Raw genomic sequence first — 13,263 nt, forward strand, 5'->3', positions numbered from 1 at the left:
AATCTTTATGTCTCAATCCTGTACTTCAAAGTCTAGCTTTGATACGCATAAAAGGTGGTTAACCCCTGACACTGAATAGAGTAAGAAGCCAAATAGCAGATCTGGGTAACAGGAGACAGCCAAATTTCACTTCCAATACCAGACTGTCTCACTTGGTGGATTATAAGGATGTAAGCAGTAACTATTTCCTGACAATAAACAGATTTTAAAAATCCTAGAAAAAAAATGCTAAGAAACGATCACTTTTAACTAAGAAGCAATCATTTTCCTTAAATTTATTATACAAGGCAGCATCACAGTTTTTTTGTTCAGCTGGTTTTCGTGAATTCCACAGACATTAGAAATGTGCACTGAGTGCTCGAACAGCAATTCAGGGCTTTGGGAAAGCACTACATACATGCAACAGAGCACAGTCTCACCAGCAGTGATATAATACAGAAGGTGTTTTTGAATTAAGCATTGAAGTACTGTCACTATCAGGAATACAGACACTTGATACTACCCAAGATTCTAACGGGATGGAGGTGAGAGGAGGGAGGGAAGCACAGGTAAATGAGAAATACTCAACCAAGCACAAGAAACAGTCTACCCCCACCTTTCGCAACATGTCATTCTGCTCCACGTTGTGGATCTTCCCAGGGCTTATTTCCCCTTTGAGCGTGTACTCAAAGAACTTCCCGCTGACGTTGACCAGTAAGGTTGTAAACGGCCTGTCCTCCTGCGAGCAGCTGAACGGCTTGTCATGGCCACTGGTAGAGGGAGTCCCGTATCTCAAGATCACCCCAACTATGAGTCCTGGAAGAGAGTTAAAAATCCATGAGGCTGATTTGCTACTCCTGTACTAAACTTTCTAGTTTCAAATAACATCCAAGGTATAATGCATGAGCCTTACAAGTGTACATGCATCATAAACATTTTGCAGTGAATCGTTACTATCCGTTTCCTGTAGAGGAAGAGATGCCCTGATTATGTTCAGAACTACCGATGAATTTATAAGATCTGGTATCTGTTTGAAGTGACAAACAAGACTCCATTTGGCTTTTTGTCTTCCTTACCCTCACTCTCACCTCTAATGCATAATCCCCGAGTTGCACAAGTGGGTAAACACTAGAACACATCAAATACTTTTCACCTGCCTAAGGACAGAACTGCATAGTATACATATCACAGATACACCATTCAGCAAATAATGACTGCTGAAAACATGTGACCATAACTGAGCTGAAAGAGTGATGTTTGCCATAATATTTTACAGCTGCAGCAAGGATGCAGGTCTAGTAATTCTGTGCAACAAGCATTGTTTGCCTGCTTGATCTCCTGCATACTTTGCAAACATCGCAACTAAAATTCAGATTACATACATAAAGAAGCCAGCCACATATCTTTTGCAAGCATTTTCCACATTTCACAAAACCAAAAATAGAGTAAGGTAAAAATGAGCAATCGTAAGAGGCACGAGATTCAGAAATACAAGAATTACTCAGCCAGCCTACATAAAATCCAACCAGAAAACACTATCAATACAGGATACATTGAACATAATGACAAGTAGTAATTTGTAACCTAATGTAAAGACCATGCCAGGAGGCCGAAGCACAAGGTTTTAGCTGAGCACCACTCCTTTTACAATGTAGTAAGAGAACAAGACGACTCCAGTCCTGCACAGAGAATGTGTAAGAACAGTCAAAGTGGTTTTGGTCTGGTAAGTAAACAAATTGATACACACTTACTAAAGGCTCCCCTGTCATCTTAGGATAAGCTGCATTTTTTTTTTTATCCTTGTTCCAGACAACTGCCAGATGAAGATGGATGTTCGATCCTTTTGTTGACAAGTCAATGCTGGTTTTGCTCCGCATGTCTCTGCATCCACAAGTCTGTTTCCCCAGGTGGTAAATGAAATTGACAGGTAATAACCAGAGAATAAATCAGAGAACAAACAAAAAATATCCTACCACACACCACAAAAAAAAAAAAAAAGACAGATTTCTCTTTATGACATAGTGTAAAGAGTAACTACACTGTACCCCAAGAAAGCCAACCAAAAGAACACACCTCATTCTGTTCCAAGTCCAGAGTGGAAAAAGTTTTAATGCAAGACAAGGTACAGCAGGTAGTAGCTGTGACACTAGTGGTGGCTTGCCTCCAGCCCTCTTTCTCTATGATCAAGATAACATAGCAGAAACAAGATCATTAAAAAGTAACTGAAAGATTAAGATTTATTTTATTTAGAAAAGAGAGAAATACATACTCCAAGATAACACAGGGGAAGAAATCCCCTCAGCAAGATAAATCTACTTACTGGAATTTCAGATGCTGACAATTTAAATACAGAGGTTTATAGAAGCATGCTCTTAAGAACCCTGGAGAATTTTACAGTTACACATGATGGATGCGGCAGAAACACAGTTCTGCATGACATGACAGGTTACAGCCAGTCACCTCCAAGCCACTTGCACTACCAGCTATGGCTAGAGACATCTTCACCAGCCCAGCCAGGCGAGCAGCCAAAGCTTCCTGCTGCTCTCACCCCATCCCACCTAGGAAGGGCTAGGCTCACAGTGTATCTGGGAGACTGACTATGTTAAAAACCCACCTAAACACCATCAGCCAGAAATCCTGTAGTAAATCAGAAGCCAGAATGAAAACTGTACAGATGAGCTTATGCACAGCAGCGGCACAAAGCCAAATCTATATTGATACTATACTGAGAATAGAGAAGGAGACACTGATGTAACTAGCTTCATAGGCTCAGAGACTATCTTTAGTGAATTCATTCCAAAAGCAGATGGGAAACTCCCGTTGCTATTGCATTAGTAAGAGGCACTGGAGAGCAGATCCTGATTGCATTACACAACTGGATATAATCCACTTATGCATTTTGCCCCCATAACAAGATATAACATTTATTTTAAAACAAGTTTTAAAGATACACCAATTACATCCATAACTGATACACAGCATTTGAAGTGAAACATTTTTCAGCCCTTAGTGTCCCACAGCCCAGCTAACACAGCTATGGGGAGGAAATTTTCTGTTTTCATACACCTTCTATCGATAAAATACCAAACTGGATGACTTTTGCACCAAGCACCACACAGTTTAGGAACACCTGATCTGTGCTGCCAGGCTGCTGTCTTGCAGCAGGATGCAGCTGGGACCAGCGTGGCCAGTGTTGAGGCAAGAGGCCAGCAAATGCAGTCAAGTGGCTAAAGCTATCCATGGCTCAGCTGCTAAAGGAAAGGGGTATGAAAACATAAGGGGCCCAAGAAGGCCACAAAAATTCCATGGCCAGCGTCATTAGCAAACAATACTAGGCACCTAGTAGTTCAAAAGATGGATTAGAAGAAGGGAAAGTTCCCTGACCTTACAAAGGTACAGGCATACCACTGTATTTATCATATAGTCCCAAAATAACAGGTTTTGAATAGTAAAGTAAAATGTGTCAGCTGGACACATTTCATAGACGTGAGCTGCAGAAATCTTTAAGTCATTAATGTTTATCAAAAAAAAAATCTTTATAGAAAATTGTATGGAAGTATTTTCAGTTTTTCAATTAATATCAAGTCTTTCACCCACTAAAAAGTTACTGGACTTGTTAAATGATTTCTACATCCCAGCTTACCTGATAAAGCAACATTAACAAAGCTTATATATTTAGTCAGTCCCCATGGTCCCAAAAAACTAAAAAACCCAAGCACTTTTCAGGCAGACCAAAAGCCTAATTTACAACTTCAAAAAGGATGCCCTTCTAAGCCGCCTGCCATCAGGTGTTATACAGAAGGCTAGGGCAGCTTCTATAAATTCTCACTGAATACTTGATTTCAACCATTTCCAGAACATCAGGTTGCAACTGCAGAACAAAAACAGAAAAGAAACCTGGAACTGCTCAACATGTCTTGCCTGTACAACGCTGATTGTGCAGCTGGTACACAAAGAACATCTTACTGGAAATTAAGCATTAAAGAGCTGGGAATGTTGTTTCCCTTGTAAAACAAATCACTACTGATAAAAAAAAGAATTAGAGTTCAGACATAGTCAATCTAACAACACACCATTTAAAGTGGCATATTTACTTTTGGTTTTGTTTGAGTACAGACGTCACCGAAGTAAGAATATGAATTCAGATAGGCATGCACAACCGCAGGTGTCTGTCCCTGGGCAGAGCCATGCTCTGCGCAGTTTCCAGCCCAATTCCCTGCTGATGTAGCCCTGAGGTTTCAGGGAGCTTCAGCAGGCAGCAGCCTACAGGAACTAGAAGTATTTGCGCTCCACGACAGGCAGTTCAACCAGTGATTTCAAACTGTGAACCACTGAACTGGATCAATCTGTGAACTCAAACCAGTTTAGATACAGTTTCTTTGATGTGCTCCTGGTAAAAAGCCAGGCACCAAATACCGAGGGTCCTTCCCTAGGCAGTGCAGTTTGTATTAACCACACTTCAGCCTGGAGGAGACTCAATCTTATTGCAGTTTCCAGCCATCTGCTGGGAAGATAGAGGGATGGATTCTTCCAAAAAGTGCATGGTGATTAAGACTAAAGGCAACAAACTTTATGCAATGTAGTGGAAGAATAATATATAAGGTTTGTTTTTTAAACAGTGAAGTGGCTAAGCACCAGAATAGGTTGTCCACAGAGGCTGCATGATCTCCATCCTTGCATATAGCCAAAACCCATGTATGGCCCTGAGCAACCCAAGCTGTGAGGGCCTGCTGTGAGCAAAGGGCTGGACAAGACTACCTCCCGAGGTCCTTTCCAGCCTAGATTATACTGCAATTCATACTCTTTCCCATGAACATTTGGACTCCTAAGACGGGTACTTCATGCTGCAAATATTTCTCCAAAAGCACTTTGTTGCTTCCTGGGTCAGTCTTGAGGTTTTCTGTTGCTTCGGAGTTGGTTTTGTTGCTGTTGTTTAAATCACAGACTGCACTGTGGACTCTAAAATTTAAAGTCAGAGGGGAAAAAATGGTAATATAAAGCCAAAGTGATCCAGCAGACCAGGAAGGGTCTTACTTCCTCAGTCCATCCTGACTTGCCCCTGCCCTGGGCCACAACTCAGCCTATGGAAAGCAGGCAGAGGTGATGACCAGGAGATGTTCAGCTACTCTGAATGCCACAGAAATACAGAAAAGCAGATATCATGATACAGCAGAGAAAGCATTGTTAGTAGTCTTTTTTTTTTTTTTAAATGTAAAAACAAAATTTGAAAGCAACATTCCAGCAAACCATGGACTGGTTTGTCAAGTTGGGCAGCACGGTCAACTGACATCCAGTCTCATCTTGGCACACAGCCTGTCTCCCCTTAGCACAGCCCACACATAGGCACAGTAGCACATTTTCGGTACTTGGACACCAGCTTCCTTGTGATGCAAGGCAATGGTGACTAAAATACCCATTTGCTTTTGAAAAAAAAATCACATAAAGAATATGTATAAAGGATTTCTTGCATTTGAAAGTCTAGATTTTTCCTCCCCGCTCCCAAACTGAACTTTTTACCACCTTGAAGACAAAGATACAAAGATGAAGAACAACTTGTCAAGAAAGACCTGTAAGTATTTTCAGGGCAAAAGACTTATAATACACAGTATTTATCACTTGTTTTACTATGGGATATTTCTGTGCATCAAGATACCACAGCTGTAAAGTTTTACTTTAAATAGCCTGAAACACCAACAACGTATTTTTCCTAATACAGGGTCAATCCTTGAACCTCACACTCCACACCTTCAAATTTGACAGTGATTTATGACAAAGTACTGATTTCAGTACTTCTTATGAAGTAATTCAAGCACTTTTTCTGATCCAGAACTGAGCCAGTAATGCTGCACATTAAAAAGAAAAGTCAGACCAAATATTACACACCACCTCCAAAACTGCTAGCAACCCACTCTTTATACGATTTGCTTGCCATTCGCTGTACCAGCCTGTACAGGATTGCAGAGGAACTCTGCTATATGACCCCTTGAAGAAGAGTTAAGCAAGTGACTGCAGAGCTCCAGACCTCCGTTAGGGTCTCACACTTGGCATCATTAATCTGCTAGCTCCTTTCTTAATGGTGCAATGCTGCCAGCATGGCATTCATCAGCCTGTCACACTGCTGCAGAAGATGCAAGACTTGAAACATGGGAATCCTGTTCTGAAATAAACTGCCAAAGACTAGGATTGATGTTCATTGGTGTAAACACAAGTCATCACTGCATTTTGGGGGGTGGGGGGAGCATTTTTCAACTGGGAATGGAGGCAGGTGTTGCTGATACTTGAAGTCTGAAGGAAATTCTAGGGATATACAAAACCCAAAATGCTGAACAACAGATTCAAGGTCACGTCTTGTCATTGCCTTAGGGCTACTTTAGATAAGGAAATTAAAAGAGTAAACAAGCTGGGAATTCTTCTTTGTAGGCAAACTCAGCATACTGCTATAAAGGGCATCTTTGTAATAAGCATTTCATTTCACTTTTTAACTAAGCCAAACTAAGCATATTTTTGAACTTAAGTAAACAGATTACTCGGGGCGGGGGGGGGACGGGGGAGTTATTGGGACACTGCACAGAACAAAATGTCAAATTAACTTGCTGGCTCTGTGCTGTCAGACACATGCACCATGCACACCCTTGCCTTCTCACAAGCACTGGGTTCCAAAAAAACCCACAAAACTGTCTGTGATGGTCAAAAAAGCCTTCTAACTGCTGCTCTGGTTTTTCCTAGGGAAACTAATTCTTTTTCAGATTGTATCACATTATTGTGATCCACATACTCATATGTACAGTGAAATGGTCAAAAAAAAAATCATGAACTACAGAAGCAAGCAGATATGCTTTATTCTGTAATGCACGTTCTTACTGATGATGGGCTTAAAGAATGAGTTTAAGGTAGAAAAAAAGTAATTTAAAAATTCAACTATTAAGATACTTCAACAGAAGACTACTTTAGAATTTCAAGTTAGTTTCTGAAGAATTATTAAAGTTTCACATATAGCTTCACATTTACACAGGACTATTATAACTCCAGATCAATATAGTTTGTTCCAAGTAATGCAGAGGGATGAATAGACACTATTAGCAAGGTGACACCCACAGAAGCACGAACATAAACAAATGGAAAAATGATAACCAGTAAGAAAAATTGTTCCCTGTATTCTCCCCCAGAATCTAAAATCTGGAAAACAGACTTAAAAAAAGCCCAAACAAACACAAAAAACCACCACACACCCACAAACCACAACCCCACACCATATATTGAACAGCCTAAACTGAAGGCTCAGCCCTGGAAGAAATTGTTCTCCTGTGGTAAGAACACGTGGCATCTGGTCCAAGCACAGGACTGTGAGTCAAGGCTTCTGACCCAATTCCCAACTTCAGCAGTGACTCAGTGGAAAAGCTCAGACAAGCCACAGAAGACAATGTAAAGAGACACTCTCAACAGAAATAAGATACCACAGTTATAAAAGGCGCAGGTATTTGTCAGAGATTACAGAGAAGGTCAGAGTCTGCAACTACACTCACGTGTTTTCAAGTTCATTTACCACATAACCATTGTTCCATGCAAGACAGATTTAACAAAACTTTCACTGTTAAATATTTTATACATAACATTTTAAAAGACTCTTTATACTTTCAAAAATATAAGTATCCCTCCTTATCTATAAAACCCAAAGCAGTGAAAGCCATACACACACTGACACCACACATGTTCCCAGAGGCGTGAAGAGTAATGGGCAACCACAAAGACACTAGCCTCCACCCCTGCATGGCTCCTTTCCTTGCCCCATGCAGAATCAACTCTCTAATAGGGCAGCAACTGCAACTGGTCCCAGTCCCTTGCAGCAGGAACTGAGCTGAAGCATTTACTTCAACATAAAACTTCTAAAGCAGGTGAGGAAACCCCCTAAACACTGAGATGTTTTCCCCCAGGCACACTGGTGATCATACTGGCAGGCATCTGAGAAGAACAAGCAGCAGGAGCAGCAGCAGCTCTAGGCTACATAGCAGAAAACTTCCTATTTAATCATTGTGTTTTGTTACTGCTTTTCTCCCCATTTGCATATGCATGCTAGAAAGGTTCAGCATCTCTCAAACATGTGGCCACAAGTTCCTCAGAGTCTGAAAAAGAATAACATCAAGCTGCCTCTTACAAGAAGCTCTATAGTAATATCCCCTGGCTCAGGCACTAGCAAGAAATGAAGCTTCCCAGTTTTAAAGAGAAAGTGCAAACAATAATTATTTCTCTCCTAAAATGTGCTGTAAAGCTTCAGCAGGAGCTATTAATCTGTTATTGCAAGGAGTCAGGCTTCAATCTGCAACCCAAATGAAACTCGTTAAGCAGCAGCAATCTCTTTGCTGACACTGTCATATCATTTTGAAGGTTTGACTTAAGGAAAAGATGAAGAGGGAAGGTGCAGGAAATACATCCATCTTGGTATGGCTTTGGGTTCAAAAACCCCACAACAGCTACAAGAAGAGCTGTTAACTACAGATAAGCCTGTTTTCTTGCTATGAATTCTGCATCCCAGCCTCAGGCCTTTGCTCTTTTGAAGGATATTTAAAGTGATGGATTTGTGTGGAGACCTCCATCCTAAAAACAAAACAAAACCACCCAGCCACCCCCAAAAACAAACAAACCAACCAACCAACCCACCCACCCACCCAAAAAAACCAACACAAACCGAACCACACAACATGTTTCTGGGAGCTTCTGATTAGGACAGGGGAGCAAGCAAAGTCTTAGGAAGAAAAGAACTTTAAACAAGGCGAATGAACTAAAATCTGCATGAGAAAAGCTGTCAGTTGTCTCAATGATAACTTTCTAGTACTTCTCTCTTCCCAAAGGTCTTTTTTGTGCCAAGCCCCATCTATTTTCTAACAATACAACCTCCTACCTGTAGAACAGACAAAGGTTTCGAGTTGACTGAATTTTCAAGGAAATCTCTTTTGCTGAGGCAAGCCCCATGCTCTGTAGCTGTGGGCAGAAGACCGCTGGCACTTGTAAACAAGACGGTTTGTGGCTTGTAGGGAAATGCACCAACCCAAAAGACAGAAACAGTGGCAAGATAACAACTCTGGCTTTCTGTGATCATTACGCCTGACCATGTAAGTCTTGTTACTGCAACAGCCAAACACACACCCAGAGCCTCAACAGCAGGCCTATCCCATCTCATAGGGACAACCTGCTGCTTACAGGTGTCTCCCAAAGCAGAGCTGAAGCCACATGTTTCCTGTGTTTCACCTTTCTGGGCGACTGCTCTGAGCATGGGGACTTCAGTGGCCACAGCCTTCCTACAAAACCACCACAACTTCCAGTCCCAGTCTACAGCTGTTTAACCTGCTGACCCAGCTACTGACATCCACCCCCTTTTACACACTAGGAACCAAGAAAGCCAAGAAATACTCTTCTAAGACCTTATGAACAGTTATACAGAAGATCAAAGAAATCAACTTTACTTGCTTTCACATATAGTGTAAAATTTAAGCAGTTGGTTTAGTACTAACTGCAGGCGCCAGGCGAATGACTGTTGCCACGGCTTGTGATACACGAGCAGTTTTATGACACTTCTGTCATCCTGACTGATTCCCATGAGCTAGAGAGAAGAAAGATTGCACTTTGAGCTGCAACAAGAAAAAAACAGCCAAAAGCTCAGCCTGTTCACAAGCAGCGCATTGTCCAGAGGTCCTGCAGCTACAATTCCCAACCTTCTATGCAGTCTGTTACCCCTCTCCTTCTTCCCTCCTGAAATGGTACAAACTTCATCTTACTCCAGTCAAACTCACTCTACAATTCTTAGTCTCTTAACTTCTTGCCCTGCTCCCACTACAGACTGATGCCTCCTTGCCTGTTCCTGACAGATCTCAGGCACTGTTCTGGCCTGACATTTTTGCCATCCCTTCCAGCCTTTTTAGCATCAGTGATGCCAGCATGGGCCCCCAGCAATCATATCTGCTTCGGCTCTCCTCTGCATCCCTCCTCAATTCTAATCCCAGCATGTCTCACTATTGGCACAGACAGGGTTAGGAACCTATGATTTCATGTCCTTTCCTAGTCCAAAGGTGCCAGCTGAGCGCTAGTAATATCAGATGTATTAGAGGTAAAGAGCAGCCAATTCATGCTACATGGAATAATCTGACCCACTGACATCCAGGGCAGCTACTGAAATCACAGGGTCTTGGTGGAAGACCCCTTGGCAGGACAGAAAAATTTAAAGAGTACAACATCCTTCCAAAGCCTGATCTCACATGAGCAGAACCACTGTGCACATGATCTTGCTCTTATCCTAGCCATTTTAACTGCATAAAGCTATTTATGCTGTCTTTGGGCCATTCATTCCCTTCCCCTGCATATTCTCTCAAACAAATACAACCTCAAGAACATCAGAGATTCTCGGATTGAACCAGTAGGTTTTCCCACACAAGCTGTCTGAACACAACACCACCCAGCCCCACACTAAAAATCTTGGGTTTGGACATGTACATAATCACTATAAAGCAGTTCTTGCATCTGAAGGTGGATGCGTACCCTTTCAGGAAGATACCAAGCCAAAAGGAGGAACTTTCTATTTCACCCCATGCTTTCCGGGCTGCTTCCGACAAGCGTCACCGAAATGTCCTCAAAACTTCCTTAGGTTGTTTCTCAGGATGTGATTTTCATGAATGCAAGGAGTTAACTATGTCTAACTAGTTCAGTTAGAAAATTGTTTAAGTCAACTTGCTTTTAAGAGAATTAACTGCACGTGGTATGCATAAAAACCTGCAAACTTAAAACGTTTGCCATCAGAAGCATGAACAACTCCCACTTCCCATAAAATTAGAGGACAGGGGATGGACTCACACCCACACACCTGAGGTAGCACAGAAAGTAATCAGGCCATGAAACCCAGGACTGCAGCTTACCATTCACATCCTTTACCATTTTTGCATACATTTTTGAGTGTAACTAATCAGCTATACTACTGCTCAGATGTAGCCTTCATGGCTTTTTCTTTTTACTTTTCCATTTAGATTTTTCAAATGAAATACAGCATCAGCTAATTCTGGCTTCACTTTCACTTCACCAAAGATACTATTTTCTTAGACTTAGAAAATGCTTGACAGGATAATACAAGTGCCAATGACAACAACATGCAATACAATATAATGCATTTTGTCTAGCTTGCAACTGCCATCCCAAACCACTAAAGAGTACCTCATTTAATAGCAATGTGGCTGTTATAGCTCTGGTATCAGATAAATAGTTTAAAGTAACACAAAAAAACCCCAAGACATTGGTTTGTGCAGGTAGCAGGTTATACCACCCTGCACTTAAGTGCTGAGACAATCTACATCTGTCAACATTGCTCATCAGGAGAGCTACCCTCAGAGCATGCAAGTCTTCACAAGCAGCTCTTTCTTTTTAAAAATTACACACTAGTACTATTGCTTTTGGACAATGTGGTATAGAAATGGATGATTATCTAGACAGAAAAACACCTCTTGAAACTTTAAGTAGTACTTATTTCAAGATTTGTCACCATATGAATTTGCAAGTTAAATGGCAGTGCATGTGCACTTATTAATACCTCACAGCACAAAAGCTAATACATCAAGACTGCAGATTTACTTCGGTGGAGGTAAAGTATCTAGGGCAACTCATTGCAAGCTTCTGTTTTGCCTCCACCAAGCTCAGGTTTTGTACCACCACTCTGTACACCTTGACACGTAGGGAAGCCACTGGGATAAGTGAATGGCTTTTACCCAGAGCCAGCAGGAAACACAGCTGTTATCTCACTGGCTTTCAAGCAACCAAGCTTACAAGCTAAGATGAGAAATCTGAGCCTACCTAGGCTTACCTGTCCTCCTATTACTGCTCCATGCTCCACATCAGAAGATAACTAACTTACCCTTTCATCACACGGCTCAAGGCTTCCAGCCCAACAGGATACTTCCTACGTCGCAGAAGCTGTTTTAGTACGTCTCAAAGAATTAGAGTTCATTTACACCCCATAGGTAGACACTGGATCCCCTTTGTGCAATTCATGTTAAAAAAGCCACAGAAGTGCTATAAATTAAGTTCATTTTTTACGGACACTACAAGTCCCTGGCGCACTTGAATAGAGTTCCGATTTAATGACTTGCCTTTTAAAAGGCCACTAATAGTTTGCAAGAGCTCCCACACATTTTATCTTTCAGGTTGTTCATCAATATGGGCAGGAAAAAAGAACAGTAATCAACCACGAGCAAAACAAGTTACAGTGTTGAAGTATAAGCACCAACTTAAGTCTGACAAACAAACCTAATACTAAAGTTCAAGCTCAAGTTCCAAATCTAAAGACATCTTAAGACAGAAATGAGATGTTCTTACAAAGCATTTGTATATATACTAAAGATATTTGCATATGTAACTAAGGAGAAAAAGAAATTACCAAAATTTCACTTAAACCTCCAGGGGAAAGAGAAAACAATTTAAAAATCACATTTTTTCCTTTAGATGTCAGCTGAAAGTTACATGCTAAAACCGCTTTAAGACCTAAAAAAAGCCACTTCCGTGGGTTTTTTGGAAGGGTTCTAGAAAACTCCCAAACCACGTAACTTAGAGCAATGCTTTCCAATTTCAGCTACACAGCTTCTTACATAAAAATAATCTGAAGTTTTATCATGTTTAGCATGGATTTCCTCGGTGAAATATGCCAATGCAATGACAAATAATTTTATTAAGTTCTACATTACTTTCTGCTGGCTAAGGATTTGCAGAAAGAAGGAAGTCTTCTTAGACTTTGCTTAGACTGCCTGAAAACCAGAAAGGCAGCTGTTTCAACAGCAGCCTCCAACTCAAGCTAGAAAATTTGGAATGCAAGGTGCAGAGAACGAACACTTTCTACTACCACAAGTTAGTCGAGCTGGTGGGAACCTGCAGACAGTTAGCAATACTGAAAATTGACTCCTGCATATCTGAAAACGAAACCAGAGCTCAGATCAGAAGTTTGGAAATGAAAGAGCCATTATGTTCACAAATGCTGCCTAAACCAGTTTACTCAGGCTGTATCTCCCCAAGATTCCCCATAGCTTCTGTCAGGAGAGCCCCCCAAAAAAAAAAGTTTCTCTTCATGGAGCAGTCCCAGATGTTCTTTTCCAGCACATCATCAGACCTTTATCTGTAGCTTCAACTGTTGTGGGCTGCACCTCTCATGCATCTCCTATGCATTCAACAACCAGCTCCCTCTGGAAAAATCTAGATCCCAGTGAGCCACTCTGCATCAAGCAGACAACCAGACTACACAGACCATAGCGCTGCCTGGGA

The 13,263-nt window shown here is 41.4% G+C and overlaps 1 protein-coding gene across 2 annotated transcripts in view; it reads right to left on the reverse strand.

Moving 5' to 3' along the window:
• The window catches only part of SLC9A7 (solute carrier family 9 member A7), a 79,379-nt gene that overhangs the window by 45,313 nt on the left and 20,803 nt on the right, over positions 1-13,263 (reverse strand). For both annotated transcript variants that reach the window (XM_040584842.1, XM_040584841.1), the window contains exon 2: positions 596-795. In XM_040584842.1, the coding sequence (XP_040440776.1) occupies positions 596-795 (200 nt within the window). The remainder of the gene's footprint in view (positions 1-595; positions 796-13,263) is intronic.

The sequence above is a fragment of the Falco naumanni genome, chromosome 2, assembly GCF_017639655.2.
Source record: "Falco naumanni isolate bFalNau1 chromosome 2, bFalNau1.pat, whole genome shotgun sequence".
NCBI classification, from domain to species: domain Eukaryota; kingdom Metazoa; phylum Chordata; class Aves; order Falconiformes; family Falconidae; genus Falco; species Falco naumanni.